A 27,802-nucleotide genomic window follows, 5' to 3' on the forward strand; every position below is an offset into this window, starting at 1 on the left:
CCAATCAACTTTTTAATCAAAGTACGCTGTTCTTCTGAACAATGCCTGGAACGAGCCATTTTACTCAGATAGAAACCAGCAGTAGCGATGGGCGAATTTGGAGCGTTTCGCCAAAAAATTTGCGAAACGGTGCCCTTTTTTTACGCCGGCCTCCATTTTTTGACGTCGGCAAATTTTCGCAAATTCGCGCCTGGCGAATAAATTCGGCCATCACTAACCAGAAGGCATAACATTTGCTCCTTCCTTCCAAGCCTCAATCAATGATTCAATGACACAGAATCAGCAGCATGTCATGACTGTTGGGGTCTGTTTATTTTTACTACACCTACTAGTAAATTATTTGCCATGTAGAAAAATAATTTCCAGCAAAAAAGGGATTGATCAGGTTACTCAGGTCAGACACTGCTATTATTCTGAACACACCTGTACCTTTGTATGTACCTAGGCCTTCATTTTTGTACATAAATTTGGAGTTAAAGCAGGTGTGTACAGGTTTACTCAATTAAAAAAAAAAAAAAATCTGCAGCTTCCCAGCCTCCAATACAAAATGGATAATCTTAAGTGCCTCCTAAAAGCAATCAAGATGGCATGTCCGGAACTTGTCACAGTCATGGTGAAGGGCCTGACTTGGTCAGATAGAAGATTTGATATCCTTCCCCGAAGCACACCACCTATGACCCAATTTATCACCCCTTTAAAGGTGTTGTTCACCTTTAATGAGATGTAAAGTGTGGTGTTCCGAGACAATTTGCGATTGTTTTTCATTTTTTTATTTGGGATTTCAAGTTATTTAGCTTTTTATTCAGCAGCTTTCCAGTTTGCAATTTCAGCTAGGGTCCAAATTATCCTAGCAACCACTCATAGAAGAGCACAAAATAGAGCATTACTCCAAACCGAGGTTTAAATATTTAATGAAAAACAGTATTTCAATATCAAAAGAAAAATGTTGAGCTCAGATGAATTCTACAATGAATTGCTGAAAGGTCTATATCAGTTCATTACTGAACTCTCCCATATCAGGGGATGCGATCAATGGCCGGCTTTTCTCCTTCGGATATAAATATAACCCTGTGCAGTATTGAGATGTTTCTGCTCCAGTACAGAGACCCGTCCCTTTCTCATTTCATGAACTTTTCTTGCTGTTCAGCAAGGATTTTGGCAGAGGACTTTGCATCATAGAACAGTTCATTTATTTCTTCCACGTGCTCTTTTTCGATACTGTCTTTGCCGTTGATCTTGGCCAGTAGGTTAGCCGGGGTGAGCAGCTGAACAGAGTACCTGCGATGACAACGAAGGGAGAGACAAATCAGTGCAACAAACACGCAGAAGAACAACTAGAAGCCTGCACTTTAAACGAGTGTCCGAACAGTTCAACTTTGCTACTAAATATTCATGACTTTTTGTTTCTCCGGTCACCCTCATTTGAGAAGAACATCAATTCCAATTTTGAGTTCTATATGGTCTAAATTTCAGACAGGGGAATTCTAAGCAACTTTCATTTAAAAACATTTCTTTATATTTTCCATTGGTATCAGAGCAATGTCACTCACAATCCAGCCTACCTTTTTATTTGTCCCGGTGTATCAGCTCTTATACAGGGAAACATGCATTCTGACATTTTCTGGTGGATATTGGGTGCAAAATGTTGTGTTTTAGAGAATTGACTATAATAATGTGTATTTGGCATTTTTATGCCACAACTTCGTAATAATGAGCTGTGTGACACTGGTTCACTTTTAAAGGGGTGGTTCACATTCCAAAACTGTTTTTCAGTTCAGTTGTTTACAGATTGTTCCCAGAAATAAAGACTTTTTTTCATTATTTTTTTACCGGTTTTTCCAAAATCTAATCAGGCGCAGACTCTGAACGGTTACAATTTTGCAACATCTAGTTGATACATTTCTCAGCAGTATTTGTGGAGTATTAGCAACTATTGTATCAATTCTAACAGCTGCCTGTAATGAAACCCAGAGATTCTGCTCAGTAGGGACAAAGATAACAAATGTATCAATTTAGAACAGTTTACAGGGTCGGCGACCCCCCTCCCAGAGCTGCTTCAGAAGGTGAATAATGACACTTTACACTTCAATATTAGAAAAACAGTCACACATAGTAAATGGAAAGTTATTGGAAAAAGTTGTTATTTCTGGTGATCTATCTGAAAACTAGTTCTTTGAAGATGAACAACCCCTTTAAGTTAACTTTTACAGGATCTGTTATCTGGAAACAGTTATCCAGAAAGCTCCAAATTACGGAATGGCAGTCTCTCATAGACTCCATAACGAAATAATCCAAATTTGACTGATTTCCTTTTTCTCTGTAATAATAAAACAGTACCTTGTACTTGATCCAAACTAAGATATAATTAATCCTTATTGGAAGCAAAACCAGCCTATTGGGTTCATTAATGTTTACATGATTTTCTAGTAGACTTAAGGTACGAAGATTCAAAGTACAGAAAGATCCGTTATCCAAAAAAAACCCCCAGGTCCCGAGCATTCTGGACAACAGGTCCCATACCTGTACTATGTTATAGAAAGGATAATTCTAAGCCAATTTTCAATTGGCCTTTTTTTTTTGTTTTTAATAGTTTTTGAAATATTTGCCTTCTAACTTAACTTAACTTCTAACATCTTAAAAAAAATGCTCTTTAAAGGTAAGGGCACACGGGCAGATTTGGGAAGATTATTTGCCCCCGGGCGACTAATCTCCCTGTGTGCCCTTACCATAAGGCTACAACTGTATTGTTATTGCTACTTTTTAGGGCAGAGACACACAGTCAGATTTGGGTAGATTAGTCGCCCGAAAATGAAGCGCTTTGAGTGCCATACCGCCGGTGATTTGCATTCTAGCTGGTGGGAAGGCAGTTCGGGAGATCAAAGAAGAGATTTGTCCTCAGGCGACTAATCTCCCCGAATCTGACTGTGTGTCTCTGCCCTTATTACTTACTTATCTTTCTATTCAGGCCTCTCCTATTCTTATTAAAATCAATGCATGGTTGCTAGGGTAATTTGGACCCTAGCAACCAGACTGCTGAAAAATCAAACTGAAGAGCTAGCTGCTGAATAAAATTCTAAATATCTGAAAAACCACAAATATTAAAAAAGGAAAACCAATGGCAAATTGTCTCAGAATATCACTCTCTACATAATACTAAAAGTTAATTTAAAAGGTGAACATCTCCTTTTGTCGTTGCTATTGAATGCAGTATTTGTTTATCCCTCCATGTTTGTTATATCAAATAGATGTGAACATTCTTCTCTCCCCCTCCCATTTAGTGGTTTATCTAATATACAGTTTATAACTATACACTGAATATAGCAAAAACATACTGAAATTCCCAGATCAGAGAGTATGGCTAGGATGTGATTGATGGAAGGAAGAACACAAAGCAATAAGGCAAATTCTGAGGCTTTTCCAATAACAGGACATCAGGCATGGAGTGTGTGGTTAAAGCACCTGTGCCGTTTAGATACCGGATGGCTTCCATCTGTCTATCGGAGCAGTGCTGGGCCCCAAGGACATCTGTCAGCCCTGTTAGAGACTCCTGTGTGAGACCAACATGATACAGATCAGTTACCTTAATGTTGTCTTGGTACCAATTTCTCCCAGGTGATTCAAGGCCTCTTCACTAATGTTAATCCCCTCTGTCTGAGCTCGGATCTTAATGATCTAAAAGAAAGAAACACCCCAATTATTAAGTATCTGCCGGCCAGCAAGGGCCGATTTGCTGGGCATTGATCCAGCCCAGCAAATGCATGGCCTTTTCCAGATCTATTCGTTTTACCGGTTATTTAAGGGAAATTAGAAATCCAGAGACTACTGCAGCAGATAAAGCAATCCTAGACTCAAGTCACATTATAATCAGGAGTTAAGGTCGAAAAAAATGTAAGAAGAAAAAGAAAAACAGAAGTATAAACAGCTGTCAATTTATAAACTTTCTATTGCCAATTTTTATATGCAATTTAGCGTTCAGTATTCAGACAAATCTGAAAAAGTATATAAGACCTGTAAGGTGGGCACCCAACAAGCCCTCTCACAAATACTAATTCCCAGTATATCAGAATATACCCCTTGAGCAGCGGCAGGATTTGCAGGCTCACGGCCTTGTTTTAGTAAGATCATCACATTAAAGGCAAGAGAAAGGGACGGTGCATACAGTACATGCAGCAGAAGGCTTGGGGGGGGGGGGTACAACACTCCCAGAAGCCTGTGCCCGCTGCTGAGTGATAAGGAGTAGTCTGGATAATGATGTTGTGTATTGTACTGCTGAGATAGCAAGTCTCATATAATACAGGTATTTTTCACTTTGGCAGCTCAGTAAACAAGATAGCAGGAGGCGCCTATTTAAATTAAACCTGAGAAGGCACTGGCTGCGAGTGTGCGAGCTCTCGGGAAACTTTATATAGACAGCCTGTTACAAGTAGAATGTTTATTAATCAGTAGAAGCCAATGAGGTGCTGTAGAAGTATTGCAGCAGGGTTTCAAACCAACATCACCCTTTAGAATTCAGCGCAGAGACCAGCTGCCAGTCATGTTGTTGCAGGATAAGAGCGAGTCCTTCCTTTCATATAGGGACCCGCGCATACCTGCATCATTTCATGTAGGGACCCTTCATGTAGGGACCCGTGGGATCCCTGCTTCATTTTATCTAGGGACCCGTTCATACCTGCATCATTTCATGTAGGGACCTGCTTCATTTCATCTAGGGACCCGTGCATACCTGCTTCATTTCATGCAGGGACCTGTGCATGCCTGCTTCATTTCATGCAGGGACCCATGCATGCCCGCTTCATTTCATCTAAGGACCCGCACATACCTGCTTAATTTTATCTAGGGACCCGTGCATGCCTGCTTCATTTCATCTAGGGCCCCGTGCATACCTGCTTCATTTCATGTAGGGCCCCGTGCATACCTGCTTCATTTCATGTAGGGCCCCGTGCATACCTGCCTCATTTCATCTAGGACCCCGTGCATACCTGCTTGATTTCATGTAGGGACCCGTGCATACCTGCTTCATTTCCTGCGGTGTATACAGCATGGTGCGTATGATCATCACTCTGTCCAGCAGATCCAGGGGTATGCCATGAGGAGACGCCACATCTTCTGTGCCCCTATGGCAATACAAAAAGTGGGTTTTTAAGTCATAAGAACACACTTTGGTCTCCACATATCAATTCTGGGTACTGATGTGAGTGTGAATTCCATTTGTTTCCAGACCGTAGCAGAGAATATGGAGTACTTAATATCTCCATGCATCACCCAGTTCATTTGCCCATGGTGGGCTATGACAAATCAGTGGATTTTAGCCTTACTGGGATCAACCTCACCTCCAAATGCCCTTTCTGATTCAAAGAAAATCAATCCTTGCCTCAAACAGGGTTACACATATATGAAATCATTGTTTTATCATCTCCAAGTAAAGCTAAATTAGCAAATAAGCATTCATCCCACCATCACTAGCCTTCAGCAGTAAGGAGAGCAAATACACAATCACCTCAGTGTCACCCTAATTAGCCTTCACCTTAGGCCCTCACCAGACCCATTGTAAGATACCAGACAGCTGCGATTTATTGGACCTCTGTGAACTTGAAATGCCAGGGCCTATTTTGAATCTCAGCCCAGACCCGGCCTCCCACCATCTACTGTAGAGTCCAGCATCAGGTCGTGTTAGGGTTGCAACCTGGCCGGTATTTTACCGGCCTGGCCCGTAAAAATGATGGTTGATCCCAATGTTATCAATAGGTTGTCGGGTTTTCGGCAGAAAGACCACTGTCAACTGCTTTGGATGACCAACGGGTGCAGCACAAGGGACCCATGTGTTACATGTACACACTGCATATTATATTAATACGTGGAGATGCAGTGCACTTATTGAAAAGCCTTACTCTATGGGGTTAAAGGGGTTGTTCACCTTTAAATGAACGTTAATATGATGTAGAGAGTGATATTCTGAGACAATTTGCAATTGGTTTTCATTTATTATTATTTGTGGTGTTTTGAGTTATTTAGCTTTTTATTCTCCAGTTTGCAATTTCAGCAATCTGGTTGCTAGGGTCCAAATTACCCTAGCAACCATGCATTGATTTGAATAAGAGACTGGAATATGAATAAGAGAGGCCTGAATAGAGAGTAATGAAAAGTAGCAATAACAATAAACCTGTAGTCTTACAGAGCATTTGTTTTTGGATGGGGTCAGTGACCCCCATTTGAAAGCTGGAAAGGATCAGAAGAAAATGGCAAATAACAAAAAGTATAGCATATAAATAATGAAGACCAATTGCAAAGTAGCTAGGAATTGGACATTCTATTACATTAATGCGGTTTACTAAAACATGGACATCTAACGCTGGTTGTTTTTAAAACTGGCCATACACAGGCCGATAACAACTGCTGACAGACCGAGTGGGCAATTTATTGGCCCGTGTGTGGGGCCCTCCGACGGGCTTCCCAGATCTATATCATGTTGATTGGGCAGGGGTAAAAATCCCACTGGATAACTGACCACATCTGTTCATTTATAGGGTCCCGCAATCCGACTGCCCGTATCCCATACATTTATGATATGATCGTTGGGCCCTAGGGCCCACAATCACATCAGCCCGATATTGCCCACCTCAAGGTGTATGGCCACCTTTAGTCTTGAGAAACGGAAAAGTTGTATTTCTAAGACCCATAAATACACCATTAATCTCTCTAAGGATTTTCTATACCTTTATAGGAGCACTAGGGCAGAACCTTTAATTACTACCTATTTTCCTGTACTGATGTTTTTGTTTGGCAATCCTTTAAAGTCCTGTGAGTTCTATCCTTATGGTTCGCAGCCATTTGACCTTATACAGGTATGGGACCGGTTATCCAGAATGTTTGGGACCTAGGGCTTTCCGGATAACAGATATTTCTGTAATTTGGATCTTCATACCTTAAGACTACTAGGAAATCCTTTAAACATTAAATAAACCCAACAGGCTGGTTCTGCTTCCAATAAGGATTAATTATATCTTAGTTGGGATCAAGTACAAGCTACTGTTTTGTTATTACAGAGAAAAAGGAAATCATTTTTAAAAATTGATTATTTGGATAAAATTAAGTCTATGAGAGACGGCCTTTCTGGAAATTCGGAGCCAACGGGCTTCCGGAACTGTATATGCATTGTATTTATATAGAAATAAAACTACAGCATCAGGCAAGTTCAAAATCCCACAGTGGAGTTGAGTTCCACCTGTGCAATTTCAAAATCCCACAGTAACCCAATAGATAATTTTTTTTCTGTTTCTATTTGTCTTCCACCAGATGGCACCAGCATGATGTGTGGGTCTCCACAGCCTTACTGTACCCAGAACAAGCAAAGCATATTTATCCACAGAAAATGCTCTCATTTCATTCAGGGATGGGGTGGCATTTGTCAGTTTAGGAAGCGGATAGGCTGCAACCCTGCAGTGGCTTATCAGATTTAAAGGAACAGTAACATCAAAACATAAGTGTTTTAAAGTCATACAAATAAATGTAGTGTTGCCCTGCACTGGTAAAACTGTTTGCTTCAGAAACACTACTAATGTTTATATAAATAAGCTGCTGTGTAGCCATGGGGCAGTTATTTAAAGGAGAAAAGGGTTTTATAATGATTTTATTTGAACTCTTATCAGGTTACACAACAGATAAGCTCTGTAGAACATAATGGCGTTATCCGATATCCACTATTTCTCCTGTGCCATAAAGCCTTTTTTCAATTTCCGCCATTGCTACACAGCAGCTTGTTTATATGAACTATAGTAGTGTTTCTGAAGCAAACACATCAGTTTTACCAGTGCAGGGCAACATTAATTTAAACCAATATTTTTTTGGTGTTACTGTTCCTTTAAGCCTGCCAGTGTATTTTATTGCACAGTGCTGTGAAATGCATTGTTGCCTTACTCTATATATCAGGGTTTCGCCCACTGCTCTACTAAAAGTCTGGCAAACATTTTTGGTGCAATTCAATTCAAATGCATTTAAGACTATCTGGTTTCTAGGTTCACACACCCTACCAACCAGGTCCAGACTGAGAATAAAATAGGCCACGGCATTTCAGGTACATAGAGGCCCACTCAACCCACACAGAGGCCCAAACAGTTCCCACCAGCCCACTAAATACTGACTTTCTATGGCACCTTATAGCAGCCCCTCTGGCATTTGCCCGAACCCACAGATTGCCAGTCCGGGCCTGCTACCAACCGGCATTTGTCAAAATGTCAGACTGAAGGAACAGGGACTGATTAAATAAAATAATATTCACAATCAATTTGATTACTGGTAGCCAGGGTCACTGCTCCTAACAACCAGATTACTTTTTTTATTTTTTTTACTTTGGAGACAGACTAAATGTCAAATTGAAAAAAGGAATGCTGGTGCAAAGCCGCTTTGTACACTTCCCTCTGCAACATAAATGAAGAGGAACAGATGCTGAGATAAACTTCATTATTTTAGAAACCATACATATTTTTTAATTATATGATTATATTTAGTAATTTTATTTCAGTATACCAAAGCTTATATTAAATTTTATTTTTTGCGATCGTTCCCCCCTTTAAAGGACAAGGAAAGTTAAACTAAAGAAGTAGCTAGAAATGTTGTACATTATGTTTTGTGCTTCTGTACCAGCCCAAGGCAACCACAGCCCTTTAGCAGTAAAGATCTGTGTCTCCAGAGATGCCCCAGTAGCTCCCCATGTTCTTTTCTGCTGGTTCACTGCAAATGCTCTGTGCTGCTGTCACACAATATACAGTACACATAGAATAGAACTTTCACAATACAAGGCTGATATTGTGACAAGCGACAAGTGTGAAGTCCTGGATCATTGCTGCTATTGTGAAGCTGAAACCTTAGTTCAGTATATAAAATATGGCATTTTTAGCCCTATTCATTTTTAGGGTTTAGTTCTCCTTCAAGAGAGCTATAGTCTGTATTTGGGCCAGGTACTTACCTAATGATGCAGTTGCCACGATTGGTAGCGAAGATAACGATGGGCGCAAGGGATGACTCTAGAGCACGGTGAAGGTATGTAAAACATTCTATATCCAACATGTGTACTTCATCTATAAACAGCACCCCCGGGACAAGTTCAGCTATGCCTTGGTCAATGTATTTGTTCACCACTTTATTGATTTCCGCTCTCAGCTTATCTAGAATATAAAGAGAATTGTATTACTGTAACACATAATGATATATGGCATGCATACTACAAATACATTAAATAGGATTGCTCCCAAAAACTGAAGCGCAATTTGCAGACCTCCAGGCTTCTACGATTCCCTAACAGTCTATGGTTAAGGAGAAGTCCACCTGAAAAATTAACAATTTTCTAATAGTATATACCAGAAATAATTACTGTATTTAAACTCCTTTCTACCTTTTACCAATAAAATTTTTTTAAAAATAATTAGTTAAATTATACTCCTAATTAAAATAAATCTCTGGGAGGCACATTTATCAAGGTTCGTATTTCAAAATCATGCGAGTTTTTTTTTTTTTAAACTCCCATAAATTCGAAATTTATTAACAAAATAAAACTCGATTCGAATTCGATCAAACTCGAATCAAGTTTTTTCACTGCAGCCTTCCTGACATTCGAGTTTTTATCAAACATCTCCATTTTGATCCCTCACCCTCTCCCTGCAATTTGGCAGAGTTTAAGGTGGCGAATAGTCAAATACGAATTCTTAAAGGGCCAGAGTATGATAAATCTCTAAAATCTCATTTGAAATTCAATTTGATTTCTAATCAAATTCAATCAAACTCTAACCGAGTTTTTTGGGCCAGAGTATAATAAATCTCATTCTAAATTGTTTTTTTAAAAAACTCTAATCAATATGGATGAACCCCCACTAGTCGAATTTGACAGTTTTGACCAAGGGTCGAATTTTCAATTTGACCCTTGATAAATCTGTCCAAGTGTCAGCTTATGATGCACAGATCAGCCTATCCATGTAGAATATGGCTAAATCGGAGCTCCACGATGGGGCAGTGAGTCTGCATATAGTGTGTTAAAATGTTTTTTTGTCTTTTTTGTTTTTTTTAATTGCAACCAAGTGCGTATTTTTTTTTTAAAGTGCCAAACACTACCCCCTGTTCTATTGATATGTGAATGCACGTCAAAGGCAAGAAGATGCCAAAATGCTGCATCTAAACAAACGCACTGAAACGCATATGGAGGTAAACGCAACTCAGAACACTGATGAGTTCAAAGGTCAGCAATTAAAGGGAAAACTAAACCAATTTATTTTTAAAAGATAAAAAATAGAAATACACCATTTGTGGTGTACTATTTCAAAACAACGTTAAGGGATCGGTAACTGCCCTTTAAATGACATATTTGCTGACAAATACATTTGGCCTACGTTCTTAAAGTGAGACTATTATTTCAATAATACTTGCATTAGAATGATCATTCAGGACTAATGAAACAATGGTTTGTAATTGATGAATGTAAGTAATCTGTAGTGTTGTTTAATTACTAATGTTGATTACATTTGATTAAGGGGCATATTTATCAAGGATCGAATTTCGAAGTTTCAAAAGAAAACTTTGAAATTCGACCATCGAATTTGAGTACTTCGATAGCCAAAGTATTTTTCCCAGCGAAAAAGGGATGCTTTCGATGGAAGTAAAATAGTATGATCGAACGATTTAATACTTTGAATCTAATGATTCGAGGGATTTTACAAAACAAAACTTCGACTTCTCAAAACTTGCCCAAAAGCCTCAGATAGATTCTAGGAGGTCCCCCATAGGCTAAACAGGAATTCAGCAGGTTTAAGGTGGCGAATATTCAAGTGGTTGAATATTCGCAGTTTTTTCAATTCAAATCGAATTTGGCCTATTCGATGGTCGAAGTACCCAAAAATTACTTTGAAGCTTTTTACTTTTTTGGATTTCATATTCCCCCCTAAGTCTGCACAAACAATAACGAGCCCAATGCTAAAAGCAATAAGATTTGCTCAGCTTCAAAATCATTACAATTAGGGGGTTATTTATTAAACTCTGAATGCAAAAATCATGAAAAATTTGTGACTTTTTTTTTCTTCTTATAAAATCAGACTTTAAATAAAAAAAATTTTTTTTCCCGTAATGTATTAAACCCCCGAGTCTGAAAATCTGGCATCTCAGACCTGCCAAGGTTTGTATATAAATGCACTGAGTTTCGTACAATACCCCAAAGTTATCGAGTGAAAATCCTGAAAAAATAGTGAAATTCGTGAAAATCTGATGAAAAAAAATCCGAAATTCGAAGATCGAATTGTTTTCCCGCAAAGCAAATTTTCGGGGGAAATGTAATAATAAATAAGCATAAAAACCCGCGCGGATTTGATCGGAGTTTGTAGCAGAAAATATTGAGATAAATTCGGACTTTGATAAATAACCCCCTTAGTCTCCAAACGCGATATACGAGATCAGTTTATACATGTATTGCCAGCAGTGGATATATAAAAAAATAAAACACACATAGAGGCATTTAATATCTGTGTGTAGGTTTACCATCGGGGCACTGTTCATTTAATTTTATTTAAATCCTCATTAATCAGTTTCTTGTGCTATTTATATCTTTTAGAAGGGCAGACAAAACCTGTGCAATTTAACATGCTACACAGCATCTCTGGGCACCACACGGATGAGAGAGACAGGGGTAACTGCAGTGTATACATAGAACAGCGCAAATATACTGAGAAGAGCACACTAGTTACTTTTAGAACATGTGGAATACACAGCATCCTTCAAGTTTCTTTTTACACTAATTATTGGGGGATGCAGGGTGGATAAATACTGTGTAAAATGCGGGAAAATTTTAAATCAGTGTATAAAATTGATGTTTCACCTATGGTTGCCACCTTTTCTAGAAAAAAAAAATACCGGCCTTCCTATATATTTAGCTTTTTTGCCTATTAATAACATTGGCATCAACCATCATTTCTCTAGAACGGCCCTTCCTGTCAGTGCAGCAACCATGGGGTTAAGTATCCACCTCCGGAGGCAGGACAGAAGAAAAAAAATAGAATCTCGACTCTGCCCTCTTCATATAAGCTCTTGCTTCTCCCGATTCCCCTCAGTTTTTTTCTTCTGTCCTACTTGGAGGTTGGGACAGCACATTTTTCTTGCTGCACCGACAGTCCATGATTTTCCGGTAAGTCAAAATCCATCTTTTTACCGGCCAGACTGGTCAGGTGACAACCATAGTTTCACTGTACTTTCAAATGGGCTACCATACCTGTAATTTCTGTTTTCTTGGGCTTCATGAGTTGTCCCATCATAGACAGAATGTCCTGTCCTCCCTTTAAAAGAGCAAAAATAGTATATAGTCACGTCAGTAATTTTCACATTACATATTCACAAGTTAATAGTTGGAATTCCCTAAAATCCACCCAAGCAAATGAGCAGAGAAGGTGTAAAAGCAAGTAGGCAGGTACCAGAATAGGGAAGGAAGCAATAGTTTGATATTTTCTGGATCAGTGGTGCAAACTGGCATGTTCAGGAGGAAGGGGAGTAAAGGGCCATTAAATAAATACTACAGTTGAGCAAGAGGTGTCTGGAAAATATCAGATCATGGAGAGAAGAAAGAAAAAGGCAGACATACCCAGAACAGCAAGTGGGGATGGTGGATAACAGATCAAGAGATGCTTTATATATAAGGATACAAGTCAATACAATTATTAATATTAAAGGCATACTGTCATGGGAAAAATGTTTGTTTTCAAAACACATCAGTTAATAGTGCTGCTCCAGAAGAAATTTTAAAATCTGACATGGGGCTAGACATATTGGCAGTTTCCCAGCTGCCCCCAGTCATGTGACTTGTGCTCTGATAAACTTCAGTCACTCTCTACTGCAAGTTGGAGTTATATCACCCCCCTCCCTTTTCCCTCCCGCAGCCTAACAACAGAACAAGGGCAAGGTAACCAGATAGCAGCTCCCTAACACAAGACAACAGCTGCCTGGTAGAGTTAAGAACAGCACTCAATTGTAAAAATCCAGGTCCCACTGTGACACATTCAGTTACATTGAGTAGGAGAAACAACAGAAAGCAGTTCTTTCTGAAAGCACATGACCAGGCAAAATGACCTGAGATGGCTGCCTACACACCAATATTACATCTAAAAAGAAATATATACTTGCTGGTTCAGGAATGACATTTTGGATGGTAGAGTGAATTATTTGCAGTGTAATTTAAAAATAAAAACATCATAAAAATCATGACAGAATCCCTTTAATTATTATATTAAGGTTCACCCCTTTATTATACTAACTGCAGAGTGTCTTTGAATTCGGGTGTCTGCATCATACTAAAAGAAGATTATATGACAAACATATTAATTACTGGCCCTTTAAATAATTCTGCAGCAGACTACCCATGTGCCCATCCACTTCTCCATCCCTGCAGCTCGTTAGCCTGCATGTGCTCCTGTACCTGTGGCCGTGCATTGGCTACATCCAGGTCATGCAGGGTGACATCCTGAATCACTTCTTTTTTCTTGTGAACATCTCCCTTCGGCAAGGGGACGTACTCCTCAGCTTCAAGGTCAAATTCCGTGGCGTATGTATCGCATCGGCCTTGCCGCTGGAAAAAGTGGGGTAGGGAAACAGGTGTAGCATGAGTATGCTTGCCAAAATAATGACTGACAAGCTGCTGATAAACAGGCAAAGGTTACTTGCTTACCAATTACAGCCCCGTTGACAGGTATAGAAAAAAAAAGGTTCTTTCTAGCTATGACTACCCTTTGCTTTATTACAAAAGCTTAAACACAGAAAACCCAAAGCCCTTCATTTGGGAGATGGTGAGCTGCCAATGGCAGAAACTTCAGCACAATTATAACAAACCTTAAGAATTGAAGACTCATAGCATTTACTAAGGTTTCCCTTAGGTACAGTCAGTTTTAAAAAAAAAACGAATAAAATACTTTGATGATGTTAATCAGGAACCAGAATTATAAAAACAACATGAGCAACTCATTGTTGCTACTCAAGCCCAAAAGTTTGTTGGTCAATTCCAACAACTATAAACAAATGTGGATCCTCAGTGTGTTTAAAGAACAAGGAAAGCCTCAATCACTGGGTGGTGGTAATTTGTTATGTACACCCAGAGATTCTAATCACTCACGTCTTACTCCAGGTCAGCACTTCTCTTCTTTAAAGCGGTTGTTCACCTTCCAACACTTTTTTAAAGTTCGGTTGGTTTCAAATAATTCACCAGAAATAAAGACTTTTTTCCCCATCTACTTTCTATTTGTGATTGTTTTTCTAATATTGAAGTGTAAATTTATATTTTTCACCTTCTAAAGAAACTCTGGAAGGGGGGGGGGGGTCTACGACTCCAACTGTTCTAAATGGATACATATAGTTAATACATTTGTTATCTTTGTCCCTGCTGAGCAGAATCTCAGAGTTTCATTAAAGGGGAACTCTGGCTTCCAAACCAAAATTTGATAAAGAACAAAAAACAGAAACCCCTAATATACCCATCACTGTTACCAGTTTTGTCAGAAAGTATGAATAAATGGCATTTTATATGCTGAAATCCAGCTGTTTAACAGTTCTCTTTCTGCATCATTTGAAATCCTGGAAGGGAAGGAGGAACTAAACACTGATGTTACAAATTGTAACAACTTCTCCACAGCTTACAGACAGCATGCAGGAACTACATAACCCACAATGCATTGCACTATGATGTTCCTTATTGAAGTCACATGTGCAGGGAATTGTGGGGTTTGGAGGATGCAGACTGAGGACAGATGGCTGTTGATACAAAGTAAGAGTAGTCAGCCAGCTCAGCAAAGTAGTCAGACAGATCAGCAGAAGAGCAGGGGGCTAGGCTTAGGGAACTGTCAGAAATCATTAAAAATCATGAAAAGTCTGCTTATTTTTTAATTGATGTATATTGCAAAGTTGCTTGAAATTATGTTTACGTTTTAAAAAGCTTAAGTTATGTTTGCGTGGAGTTCCGCTTTAAAGGCAGCTGTTAGAATTGATACAATAGTTGCTAATACTCCATAGATGCTGCTGAGAAATGTATCAACTAAATGTAGCAAGTTGTACTGCGGATACATTTATCAACTAATTGTATCAACTAAATGTATCAAATTGTAACAGTTCAGAATCTGCTCCTGGATCACTGAGCCGCCAGACTGAAAGACCATAGACATGAACATAAACTTTAAACTTAGATTTTGGGAAAAACGGTAAAAAATAAAAGATGGAAAGCAATCGGAAAAGTCTATTTATGGTGAACAATCTCCAAACAACTCAAGTGTTTAGAAGGTGAACAACCCCTCAGAGTATTTTGTTTTTTTAGACTTGGTGCATGAGCAGCACAAAACGTTCCCAAACACTTCTGTACTGTGAATTTACCAAGTCTGACAAATGCAAACACCCATTTCCTTGTAATTTAAAGCAAAAATAAAGTTTGTGTGTGTAAAAACGAAGGAACTGGGATTTACTAGATTTCCAAGAATGTGTGTAAGTATGTTAAGCACCAACCTTTACAGCTCCGCTGTTTGCTTCAATGTAGATCACATCTCCAACTTCTACTCTCTCCTTCTGTAGACTCTCATAGATACTAGGATCAAGCTAAAAAATGCAGTATAATTAACAGAGAATCATCTCCATGAATTCATGACACAAGTACATGCAACAGATACATAAAGGATCTACCATCTGTAATTTCTCTTATTATTACAAAATAACTATGTAAATCAGGCAAGAATGTGGAAAGTGGTACTGCCAGTTCCCAGCATTCTGCATCATATTTGTCAGGGTGAAGGACATCAAACTGAAAAACATTTCCCCTTTAAACAGCAAAAAAAAAAAAAAGGCACTAAAATACCAATGGGCAGAAATTGATACACTTAAGGGGTTATTTATTAAAGTCTGAATGCCGAAAACTAGAGGGTTTTTTTTACTATAAAATACAAATTTTTAGTGGGAAAAAAACAACTTGAATTTTTCAAGATTTATGAAGATGGAAAAAGTCCAAAGCTGCTCAGGTTGTATATAAGTCAATGGGAGAGGTCCCTATCCTATTTGGAAGTTTCTGTGGTCAGCGCTGGATTTAGCCTGGAATTCTGAATATTTTCGACTTTTCGGGCAAAAATCCGAAAAAAATTCAGGCTTTTCAGGAAAAAGCCAGAAAAAATTGCATGATTTGGTTTTTTTGCTCAAGCTTATGGAGTTTGTGGCTGATCCGATTAAATTGTGCTTTTTTAATAATAAATAAGGTCATTGTGGATTCTAGTTTGGTCAAACTATGGTTTAAAAAAACAAAACAAATAATACCGTATTTTGATAAATAACCCCTAAGAGTAAAGAATATGGTTTGTAAGTGGTTGTATAGTTGCAGAATTATATACTGCCTCAGTGGCCACTGTTATTTTTTCAGTATTGCCTTTACGGTGCTATTACATTGGGCAAAATACGGTTTTTCGATTCCTTCAAAAAGATAACAAAGCTCTAAGGGTAAGATGTAAAAAGCTGGTTAAACAGTGGTGCAAACTACTGGAGTATCTCCATTTGGCACAGGACACTGGTGGGCATTAATAAATTCTGCCCAAGACAGATGGGATAGATCTTAAAGACCATGTAAAATGGTGTTCAGCAGTGGGTTCTGCCTAGGAGGCTGGGTATGTAGAATAGAGTTCATAGTTGGGTGCTGAATAGGAGGCTGGGTATGTAAAATAGAGTTTAGTTGGGTGGTGAATAGGAGGCTGGGTATATAGAATAGAGTTCATAGTTGGGTGCTGAATAGGAGGCCGATTATGTAGAATAGAGTTCATAGTTTAATGCTGCCTAGAAGGGCGGGTATATAGAATAGAGTTCATAGTTGGGTGCTGCCTAAAAGGCTCGGTATATAGAATAGAATTCATTGTTGGGTGCTGAATAGGAGGCTGGGTATGAAGAATAGAGTTCATAGTTGGGTGCTGAATAGGAGGCTGGGTATGTAGAATAGAGTTCACAGTTGGGTGCTGAATAGGAGGCTGGGTATATAGAATAGAGTACCCAGTTGGGTGCTGAATAGGAGGCTGGGTATGTAGAATAGAGTTCACAGTTGGGTGCTGAATAGGAGGCTGGGTATGTAGAATACAGCTCATGGTTTAGTGCTGCCTAAAAGGCTGGGTATATAGAATAGAGTTCATTGTTGGGTGCTGAATAGGAGGCTGGGTATGAAGAATAGAGTTCATAGCTGGGTGCTGCCTAGGAGGCTGGGTATGTAGAATAGAGTTCAATGTTGGGTGCTGAATAGGAGGCTGGGTATGAAGAACAGAGTTCATAGTTGGGTGCTGAATAGGAGGCTGGGTATGTAGAATAGAGTTCACAGTTGGGTGCTGAATAGGAGGCTAGGTATGAAGAATAGAGTTCATAGTTTACTGCTGCCTAGGTAAGTAGAATGGGAATCAGAGCTGGGTGCTGCCTAAGTGACTGGGTATGTACAATAGAGCTCAGAGCCGATACAATTACACACTTTTAGCTGTTTGGTTCCTTTTGCAGTTTTCAGTCCGATGATAACATGACTGATGGTCTTGCCATATCCTCCCATTGGATTCTCTGTCTCACAGGGAGTCAGCTCTGTCACCTCTCCTTCATACACCTCCTTAGTCTCTCTTATCCGCAGTCCTGAGGGAAAAAATTAGAACTTCTGTAAAACTAGCCCCATTTATTGCTAGGTTAATTTGGACCCTAGCAACCAGATTGCTGAAATTGCACACTGGAGAGCTGCTGAATAAAAAGCTAAAATGAAAAGCAATTGTAAATTTTTTCAGAATATTAATCACTACCTAATACTAAAAGTTAATTTAAAGGTGAACAACCCCTTTAAGGTGGCCATACACCATATCTCCCTGATAAGCCCACCTTGAGGTGGGCGATATTGCGCTAATCCGATTGTGGGAGTCAGATCACAGACACCGGCTGATTTAGAGGTTTATTTATATTTCATGTATATGATATTTAATTATTACAGTTTTTAATCCCAATCCATGTACCAAACTGGAAATCCCACAATAAAATCCCTCAGTCTTTCACTAAACCCAATATTTGTTTAGAACCTTTCCCTGTGCTGAAATTTAGAGAATTTTCTAGGGTAACAATACCAGTAACTGTTAGTTATGATTTAACTTATGACTGAGATGACACAAATTTCATCTGTTGTTTCGAATTTCCAAATCCCTGACAGGCAACTTCATCACATTGAGGAAATATTGCAGACACTTCTCTTTTCATTTCTACTCAAGAGAAACCCCCCACCACCACCTTTATTTCTGCCCAACTTGACACAAATTTAAGGACTAGTCCACGTAGACTCTCTCCTTTTCTTGCAAAAATCAATGAAGGTTTCAGCTTTATACTACTGGAGGATTAACTAGGTAAATTTCTCCCTTTTAGGCGCCAAATGAACAGCTCGGAAAATCATCACTAGCAATTAAAAAAAAAAAGTTATCCCCTTCAATCGATATGTTACGGTTCTATCAGGGATTTTTTTCAATCATGCGCCATATTTGTACTGATGTACCAAATCCAGAATTTTTGTATATCTAATTCTCCTAAATTATTTAAAGCTAAGAAAAAATTCCCAGAAAATTGCATTATTTTAAAAATAAATATTTGCTGGTTTTTTGAATTTTTAAAGCATTATACATTTACGAGGGCAATAGAAAATATAGAAGAGAGAAAGTTGGAGGAAAGGGGAGGTACAAATTGCCATATCCTTTAAAATATTTGCTGGTTTAAAGGAGGTGTAAAACCAAAAATAAAATGTTTCCAACTGAAATTGTAATTATAAGCAACTTTCCAAAATACATTCTTTATCAATAATTATCGGATTCAAAATTATGTGTCTGTACGTATTTATTTATAAAGCACAACAATTGTATGCAGTGCTTTACAAGGTGCAAACACAGACATGAGTATAGTCATAGTAACAACAAAAGATAAAGATATGCTGAAAGGAAAACTATACCCCCAAATAATGTAGGTTTCTATAAAAAGATATTGCATAAAACAGCTCATATGTAAAACCCTGCTTCAAGTAAATAAACCCTTTTCATAATAATATACTTTTCTAGTAGTATGTGCCATTGGGTAATCATAAATAGAAAAATGCCATTTTAAAAAATAAGGGCCCACACCTGGGATCGTACAACTCAGTGCACACAAACATACATGTTAGGTCACATGAGCCAATTAACAGACAGAGATCTGTCTTTTGCTTCCACACTTCTTCCTGTTACAGTTAGAGCTGCAGTATTTCTGGTCAGGTGATCTCTGAGGCAACACAAAATGGTGGTTCAAGGCAAGAGATGTAAAAGGGCAAGATTTATTTAAATATATATTCCTGTTTGATAAGATTCTTTAAAAGGTCACTTAATATGATACAAACCGTTGCTTAAGTATTCATTTTGGGGGTATAGTTTTCCTTTAAGAGATTTTGACCTTTCAATACAGATTTAGGATGGGGCCCCTGCCTGCCCCAATGATCTTATTTATCTATTAAACAAAGGAACAGACAAATAAAAGGGAGGATGGGGGTATAGGTGCACAGGATAAAGGTGTGTTGCTGTGTATCTGTAAATCTTATAGCAAAGCAATATTTTGCCATCTGTCTTTACTGCTGGTTCTGGCTCATGAAAAAATTCTAGCAGCAGTCAGCCTTGAGTGCTTCTTCACAGGCCCCCTAAACCAGCTGGATTCTGCTACGTTGTTTTAAAACAGCAATTACATATAACTTTAAAACCACAACACTAGTAATATCACTGGCAATTATGATTTCTTTCCTTAGGCCAAACTGTATTTTGGGGTTTACATGGACGAATTGAAACAACCCGAAAACTCGAGTTTTTTCTCAGAAAAAAATTGAATGTCAGGAAGGCTGCAAACATCTCCTAATAGATCCCTGGACCACTCCCAGTGACCTAAAGGGACCGAGTATGATAAATCTCAAAAATCAAATTGAATTTTTTTTTTAAAAAAATAAAAATTAAAATCTAAATTTGGATAACTCCCTAGTCGAATTAGGAATGCACCAAATCCAGGATTCAGCCTTTTTTAGAAGGATTCAGCCAAATCCTTCTGCTCGGCTGAACTGAATCCGAATCTTAATTTGCATATTCAAATTAGGAGACGGGGAGGGAAATCGCATGACTTGTCACAAAAGAAGTGAAAAATGTTTTCCCCTTCCCACCCCTAATTTGCATATGCAAATTAGGATTCAGATTCGGTTCGGCCAAATCTTATGCAAAGGATTCGGAGGTCGAATCCAAAATAGTGGATTCGGTGCATACCTATCGAATTTGACAGTTTTCACCATAAAAAAAAAATTTGAAAATTCGAATAAGAATTCTCAATTTGACCCTTGATAAATCTGCTCCTAAATGTCACATAACTGATCGAATCGTGCAAAAAGTCCTGGGATTCGGATGAATCCTGGATTTGAAGCAATCCCTTTGACATGGAAGCAAGTGATGCTCAAGCCTACGATTAAGTGTCCCAAAGACACGGAACGCGTCAGGCGAGAGGATTATATAAATAAAGCATTCATTTTTTATCCATAAACTTCGGTCTGATCAATACTTGGGTTACCAGTATGCCCTGCACCAACATTTTTTTGCTTCAATAAATGGAAGCAAGTGATGCCCATCCTACAATAATCCATTTCTAATAATGAGATCAGGTCTCTTTTGGAGACTACTAATACAAAGATGCTCTTTTATTAATTCTCTGTGCCCACCCTATTAAACAAATAATTAACATTCAGTTTGACAGTTTTTGGCCTCAAAAGCCCAGCTCTATCAAGGGAAATTCCAACACTACAGGGGTTACGTATTAAAGTCTGAATGCCAAAAACTCGAAAAATTCACATTTTTTTTTTACTATAAAATCAGAATTTTTTGTGGAAAAATAAATAAAAACAATTTTTTTGGGAATTTATTATACCCTGAGGATGGTCAAAGTCAGAATCCGAAAATCTAGTATCTTAGACCTGCCAAGGTTGTATAAGTCAATGGGGGAAAGTCCTGAACATATCCTGATCTGAGCTGGGAGCAAGAATCCAAATATTTTGCGGTTTTAGTGAATAAAATCTGGAAAAAAAAATTGATTTTTAAGGTGGAAAATCATAAAAATTCAAATTTTCATATGGTTTTTAGTTTCCCCCCCCCCCCCGTTTTTTTCCCGAACTGGAATTTTTGGACAAATGTATTGATAAATACGGGGAAATAACCCTAACCCGTGCGGGTTTGGTCGGAGTATATTTCAGAAAACAATGAGATAAATTTGGATTTTGATAAATAACCCCCTACATGTATATTTTACTAACACAAGACTGTGCCACTTAAAGTCAGACATTACAGGCTTCCCATCAACCACTTACCGATGGCTCTCCGGAAATTCTCCATCAGTACCTCGGTTTTCTTGATCTCTGTGGAATAGACTTCACTGCCAACCATGGGGCAAAAAGGAACTTTGTTGCCCAGTTCCTGAGCAATGGCTAAAGCCAAGGCAGTCTGTAAATAGACAAACAATATAAAGATGAAAAGAGTGCAGAGTAAGAAACCCTTAGAGAACAGGCTTTGGGCTACTGTTAGTTACTGAGCTCAGGGACCAACTCACAATACACTGTATATTTACCATCTAAAAGCCACAATACAAGGCGGATTAGTAATTAATTTATATTTTCATTAAATGGCAGCTCAGACCAGTGTGATTGGCATCAGAATTTAGTAGTTAGCCCTGTAGCATCAGTTTCTATGACAGGTAAAACTCAATTACTTTTTAAAGGGAACGGTCATGGGAATTTTTTTTAAAACATATCAGTTAATAGTGCTGCTCTAGCATAATTCTGCACTGAAATTCATTTCTCAAAAGAGCAAACAGATTTTCTATATTTAATTTTGAAATCTGACATGGGGCTAGACATTTTGTCAGTTTCCCAGATGCCCCCCAGTCATGTGACTTGAGCTCTGATAAACTTCAGTCATTATTTACTGCAAGTTGGAGTGATATCACCCTCAGACCCTTCCCCCAACAGCTGAACAGTGGGAAGGTAACCAGATAACCGCTCCCAGACACAAGATAAAAGCTGTCTGATTCAGTTACATTGAGTAGGAGAAACAACAGCCTGCCAGAAAGCACTTCCATCCTGAAGTGCTGGCTCTTTCTGAAAGCACATGACCAGGCAAAATGACCTGATATGGCACCTACACACCAATATTACAACTAAAAAAAAATACACTTGCTGGTTCAGGAATGACATTTTAAATTGTAGAGTGAATTATTTGCAGTGTAATTTAGAAATAAAACCGACATCATAAAAATCTTTTTTAAGTTCTCCTTTAAGAGGCATAGAAGCCGCAAAGTATTATGCATAATCCCGCTGTATAATAAACTTTTTCTAGATACTGTTTATGCATATGATCTGTTGTTCACAGGTTCAAAATTAAACTATGAGCAACATAAGGGGGCAATGCCAGCAGCAATAGTAATGGTTTAGCATAGGAGATATACACATCCTCATGCTTTGCATTTTCCATGGTTAAATAGGATCCAGGTGAAAGAAACAAGCAGAAAAATAAAGTACCTTGCCAGTTCCAGGAGGTCCTGCCAGCAGCACTGCTCTCCCAGCCATTTTCTTGCTTTTAATTAGCTCCACAATTACACCACATGCCTGTAATTTAAGGGAAAATGTTAAACAGCTCTGACAGATTGAAAAAGTACAGTCGCTTACCCCATGCCAGGTACCCACCATGAAGAGAAAATATACAGTCCAACAACTGCGGTACTGTTGTTAACAATGGAATATAAGTGCAGAAAGCCTTAAAGGAAACCTAAAGCTTAACTAAAGAAGTAGCGAGAAATGTTGTACATTATGTTTTGGGCTTTTGTACCAGCCCAAGGCAACCACAGCCCTTAAGCAGTAAAGATCTGTGTCTCCAAAGATGCCCCAGTAGCTCCCCATCTTCTTTTCTGCTGATTCATTGCACATGCTCTGTGCTGCTGCCACTTACTGAGCTTAGGGACCCACTCACAATATACAGTACACATAGAATAGAAATGTCACAATATAAGGCTGATTAGTAATTAATACAGATAATTACTACATGGCAGCACAGTGCAATTAGCATCAGAATTTAATAATCAGCCCTGCAGCATCAGCTTATATTACAGGCCAACCTCATTTTCTGCTGGATAATTAGTGACGAGCCCTAAGCTTAGCTTCTCAACAGCTGCTCAGAGCCCACTGAGCATGTGAGTGTCACAGACACTTTCCAAGATGGTGACCCCCTGTGACAAGATTGAAGTCCTGGATCATTGCTGCTATTGACAAGCTGAAACTTTAGGCTGGTGCAATAAGTTCATTATATAAAATATGCCATTTAAGCCATATTAATTTTTAGGGTTTAGTTCTCCTTTAAGGCGAATGTGAAGTCTCACCTACATTATAGACTTGCATGGGAATCACTTGCAAAAGCGTTGTGTTTTTACACGGCCCAAGCACATGTTGCTAAAGTGCCCAAAACTGCCCAGAGTGTTACTGCCCTGAAGAACCAGTTATCCTAAAGCAAATGGCCCAAATGGACACAATGCATCTATGTTACAGTGTTATTTTGCGTTGTTTAGCTTTTTATTCAGCAACTCTCCAGCAATTTTAGCAATCTGGTTGCTAGGGTCCAAATTATCCTAGTAACCATGCACTGATTTGAAGACTGGAATATGAATAGGAGAGGGTCTGAATAGAAAGAGGAGTAATAAAAAGAAGCAGCAACAATACATTTGTAGCCGTACAGAGAATGCTTTTTTATATGGGGTCAGTGACCCCCATTGAAAGCTGGGAAAAGTCAGAAGAAGGCAAATTAATCAACACTATGAAAAAAAATTATCAATTTAAAAATTGCTTAGAATAGAACATACTAAAAGTTGAAACACCCTTTAAAAGGACAAGGAAAGCAAGAAGATGCTGTAGTTCTGTTACACCAGTGAAATAAAAGGGACAGTACTTTATAATCAGTGACTATATAGAACAAACACGCCTAGTCTAACTGTGCTTCCAGAAGATCTGTCGGATTTCTGTCTATGTAGCCATAGACACACAGATCCTATTATAAAAATCGAGGATTCGTACGATTTTCGGATCGTGTGGGGGGGGGGGGGGGAGTGCCGACAGCTTTCGTTGGGCGGAGATCGGTCAGGTTTGATTTTAACCTGACCGATCCCGCCGGAGCCCATTACACATCGTAATCGGATCGTTCAGCCATACGGATTACCCCCGATATAGCCATGCTCGTTAATGGCATATCGGGGAAAGATTTGCGTCTATAGCCACCTTAATACTCTCGGTTTCACCATCCCACCCTAACAATCCAAATTCCTGGTTCACTGAGAATTTCAGCGGCTATCAGATCATCTCTCCATACAGCCCACTAAATCTTGAATGTTCTCCGCAGGAGCCTTCAGAAGAGATTCCAAATGAGGTACTGCTTCACTGCCTGTGTTTGAAATACAGTATGTCGCTGAAAAAAGCACATCGAATCACAACCATGCCATAAAACTAAGGGGAAGAGAAAAAAAAACTAAAAAAAAAAAAAACCCACTATTTTCCTCGTAGAAGCCAAAAAGGATTTGTAATGGAAAGAAAGATGGTATCCTTTGAGCAAAGGGGAACTTCAATTTATAATCATGGTTCAGCATATGATACAAGTGGAGAGGTATGGCAGGTTTGGGGGGTCCACTCACAGACCCAAGGGACACAAACTTTTGGTTCAAACACTACAAAATGTGCTGTGTTTTCTAGGCATAATGAAGCATGGCTAGACAGGTTGGGGGACATGGCCAGGATGGAAGTTTAGAAGACCACTTTCTTTAAAGTGGACCTGTCATCCAGACATAAAAAGCTGTATAATGTTTCAAATGAAACATGTAATCCAAATTCTTTTTTTTATTAAAGCATTCATAGCTGTTGTAAACTCATTTAAAAAATCTCAGCTGTCAATCAAATATTGCCTGCCCCTCCTCTAGGCCTTAGGCATATAGGCGGGGCAAGCAATTACTTTCACTTTCCATTCAGCACTTCCTAGATGTCACTGCTCTCCCCACATTCCCCCAGTTTTCTCCACCATTTAATTGTGTAACCAGTACATGGGGATGGGCATCAGGTCCCCCATTCTGGTGCACAAACAAGATTCTGATATGATACAAGGCTTGTCTTAACAGTGTCCACAAAATGGCTCCTGCCTGCTTGTTATAATTATGAATTCCCAGACTGATGGAAACAAGATTTGAATAATTTATACAGTGTAATTAAAGTTAATTTTGCTTGACTAACTAATGATAAAATAGGATTTGGAATAATTTTTTGGGGTGACGGGTGCCCTTTAACTGGGCCAATTAGGGTGGGATGGTGAAACCAAACTATACAGAGACCCATGTTTTTTGCTGACAAACATTGTGGCCACCAACCATTGGGTGGGGTTTTAAACGTTTTGGAATTGGAATTTCTATGTTTTGGGCCAAGCTGCAGGGGGTTAACTGATCATTTAGTGGCTCAAGGGCAACTGAATCAGCTTGTGATTATTAGGGCAAAGACACACGCTGCAATTCGGGGTTGAGTAGTCGCCCCGCGACAAATAGTTAAATAATAGTTAACCTTTAAAGAGGTTGTTCACCTCCAAGTTAACTTTTTGTATGTTATAGAAGGACCAATGGCAATTCTAAGCAACGGGCCTTCATTATTTTTTTTTTTATAGTTTTTTTTAATTATTTGACTTTTTCCTCTGACTCTTTCCAGCTGGGGATCACTGACCATCTAAAAAAACAAAAATGCTCTGTAAGGCTACACAATAGTGATGTGCGAGTCGCGTTTTACACGACCCTAATCCGCCCTCCCTCCGCGACTTCCGGATTCCTTTTATAGACCTGCGCCAACCTGCCCTGCCGATGACGTCACATAAAGGGGCAGGTGATAAGTAGGGTTGTCACGTTTTCTGGAAAAAAATACTGGCCTTCCTATATTTTTATGGTTTTTCCCTATAAATAACATTGGCATCAAGCAACATTTTTACTGGCCAGGCCGGTAAAATACCGGCCAGGTGGTAACCCTATTGACAAGGCATGCGTCTATAAAAAAAAAAGGAAGCCAAAGTGGCGGGCCTCTCCTATTCCAGTCTCTTATTCAAATCAATGCATGGTTACTAGGGTAATTTGGACCCTAGCAACCAGATTGCTGAAATTGCAAACTGGAGAGCTGCTGAATAAAAAGCTAAAATAACTCCAAAACCACATTAAAAAATGAAAAAAAAAAAAACAATTGCAAATTGTCTCAGAATATCCCTCTCTACATCATACTAAAAGTTAACTCAAAGGTGAACAGCCCCGTTCATCTCCAAGTTAACTTTTGGTATATTATAGAAGTACCAATGGCGATTCTAAGCAACTTTTCAATTTCAATTTATTTTTTTTTATAATTTTTTAATTATTTGCCTTATTCCTCTGACTCATTCCAGCTGGGGGTCGCTGACCCCATCTAAAAAACAAAAAATCTCCTGTAAGGCTACACGTGTATTGTTATTGCTATGTTTTATAACCAAGGCCTATCCCATTCCAGTCTCTTACAGAAATCAAAGAACGGTTGCTAAGATAATTTGGACCCTAGCAAACCAGATTGCTGAAATTGCAAACTGGAGAGCTGCTGAATAAAAAGCTAAATAACTCAAAAACCACAAATATCCCTCTCTATATCATACGAATAGTTAACTCAAAGGTGAACAACTCCTTTAAAGAGGTTGTTCGCCTTCAAGTTAATTAGTGTGTTATAGAAGTGCCAATGGCAATTCTAAACAACTTTTCAATTGGCCTTCATTATTTATTTTTTATAGTTTTTGAATTATTTACCTTCTTCTGACACTTCCCAGTTTATCAATGGGGGGTCACTGACCCCATCTAAAACCAAATGCTCTATAAGGCTACACATTTATAATTATTGCTACATTTTATTACTCATCTTTCTGTTCAGGCCTCTTCTATACATATTCCTGTCTCTTATCCAAATCAATGCATGGTTGCTAGGGTAACTTGGATCCTAGCAATGGGATTGCTGAAATTGCAAACTGGAGAGCTGCCAAATAAAAAGCTAAATAACCCAAAAACCATGAATAATAAAAAATGAAAAGCAATTGCAAATTGTCTCAGAATATCGGTCTCTACATCATACTAAAAGTTAACTCAAAGCTGAAAATCCCCTTTTTAATAATCAGAAGCCACAGAGGAAATGATTCAACAGAAACTAAATGTTGGTGATCGGCTAAGTGAGATTCCTCCATGCAATTGGTCAGTTTTAATTAAAGCCCAGTTAGTGTCCCTGGAAGTCAGAGACATGTGGTAGCCATAAGCTCTGCCTGCACTGCTGCTCCTCCCCACACATGGCAACACTCTCTGACAGGTGATGCTGGGAGTTGTAGTACAGAAGAATAAGAAGTATATTACTCTGAGGAAGAGCAGTTCTTTCCTCTCACCTCCCGTGCGTTCTCCTGCCCAACGAGCCCAGCTGCCGCCTGCTTGGCTATTCCATTCTCATCCAGCCCCAGGCCCTTCACATGGCTGTGGGTAGCGATGCGCTGGGTCTTTGTGGTGCTCTTCACCTCCTCGATTTTCATGGTGGAAGCTGCTGCGGTGACCGGTAAGAAGGAAAATGACGCTCCAGGCGAGGAACTGAACAGAACTCTTCTCCCCACACACGTGAGCGGGAATCCCTTACCCTACCGGCGGGTTACCATGCGACTTCTCAGGCCCTAGTAAT

General features: G+C 38.9%; 1 protein-coding gene across 1 annotated transcript; it reads right to left on the minus strand.

Moving 5' to 3' along the window:
* Positions 1 to 894: 894 nt before the first annotated feature.
* On the minus strand, positions 895 to 27,794 carry ruvbl1.S (RuvB like AAA ATPase 1 S homeolog). Its single transcript, NM_001090387.1, is given in 11 exon segments — positions 895 to 1,278; positions 3,581 to 3,672; positions 5,012 to 5,114; positions 8,963 to 9,161; positions 12,242 to 12,305; positions 13,439 to 13,588; positions 15,505 to 15,594; positions 17,483 to 17,634; positions 21,386 to 21,518; positions 22,592 to 22,678; positions 27,519 to 27,794. Coding segments are annotated over 11 exon segments (1,371 nt in total). The 5' UTR covers positions 27,660 to 27,794; the 3' UTR covers positions 895 to 1,118.
* Positions 27,795 to 27,802: the final 8 nt, after the last annotated feature.

The sequence above is a fragment of the Xenopus laevis genome, chromosome 4S, assembly GCF_017654675.1.
Source record: "Xenopus laevis strain J_2021 chromosome 4S, Xenopus_laevis_v10.1, whole genome shotgun sequence".
In the NCBI taxonomy this organism is placed as follows: domain Eukaryota; kingdom Metazoa; phylum Chordata; class Amphibia; order Anura; family Pipidae; genus Xenopus; species Xenopus laevis.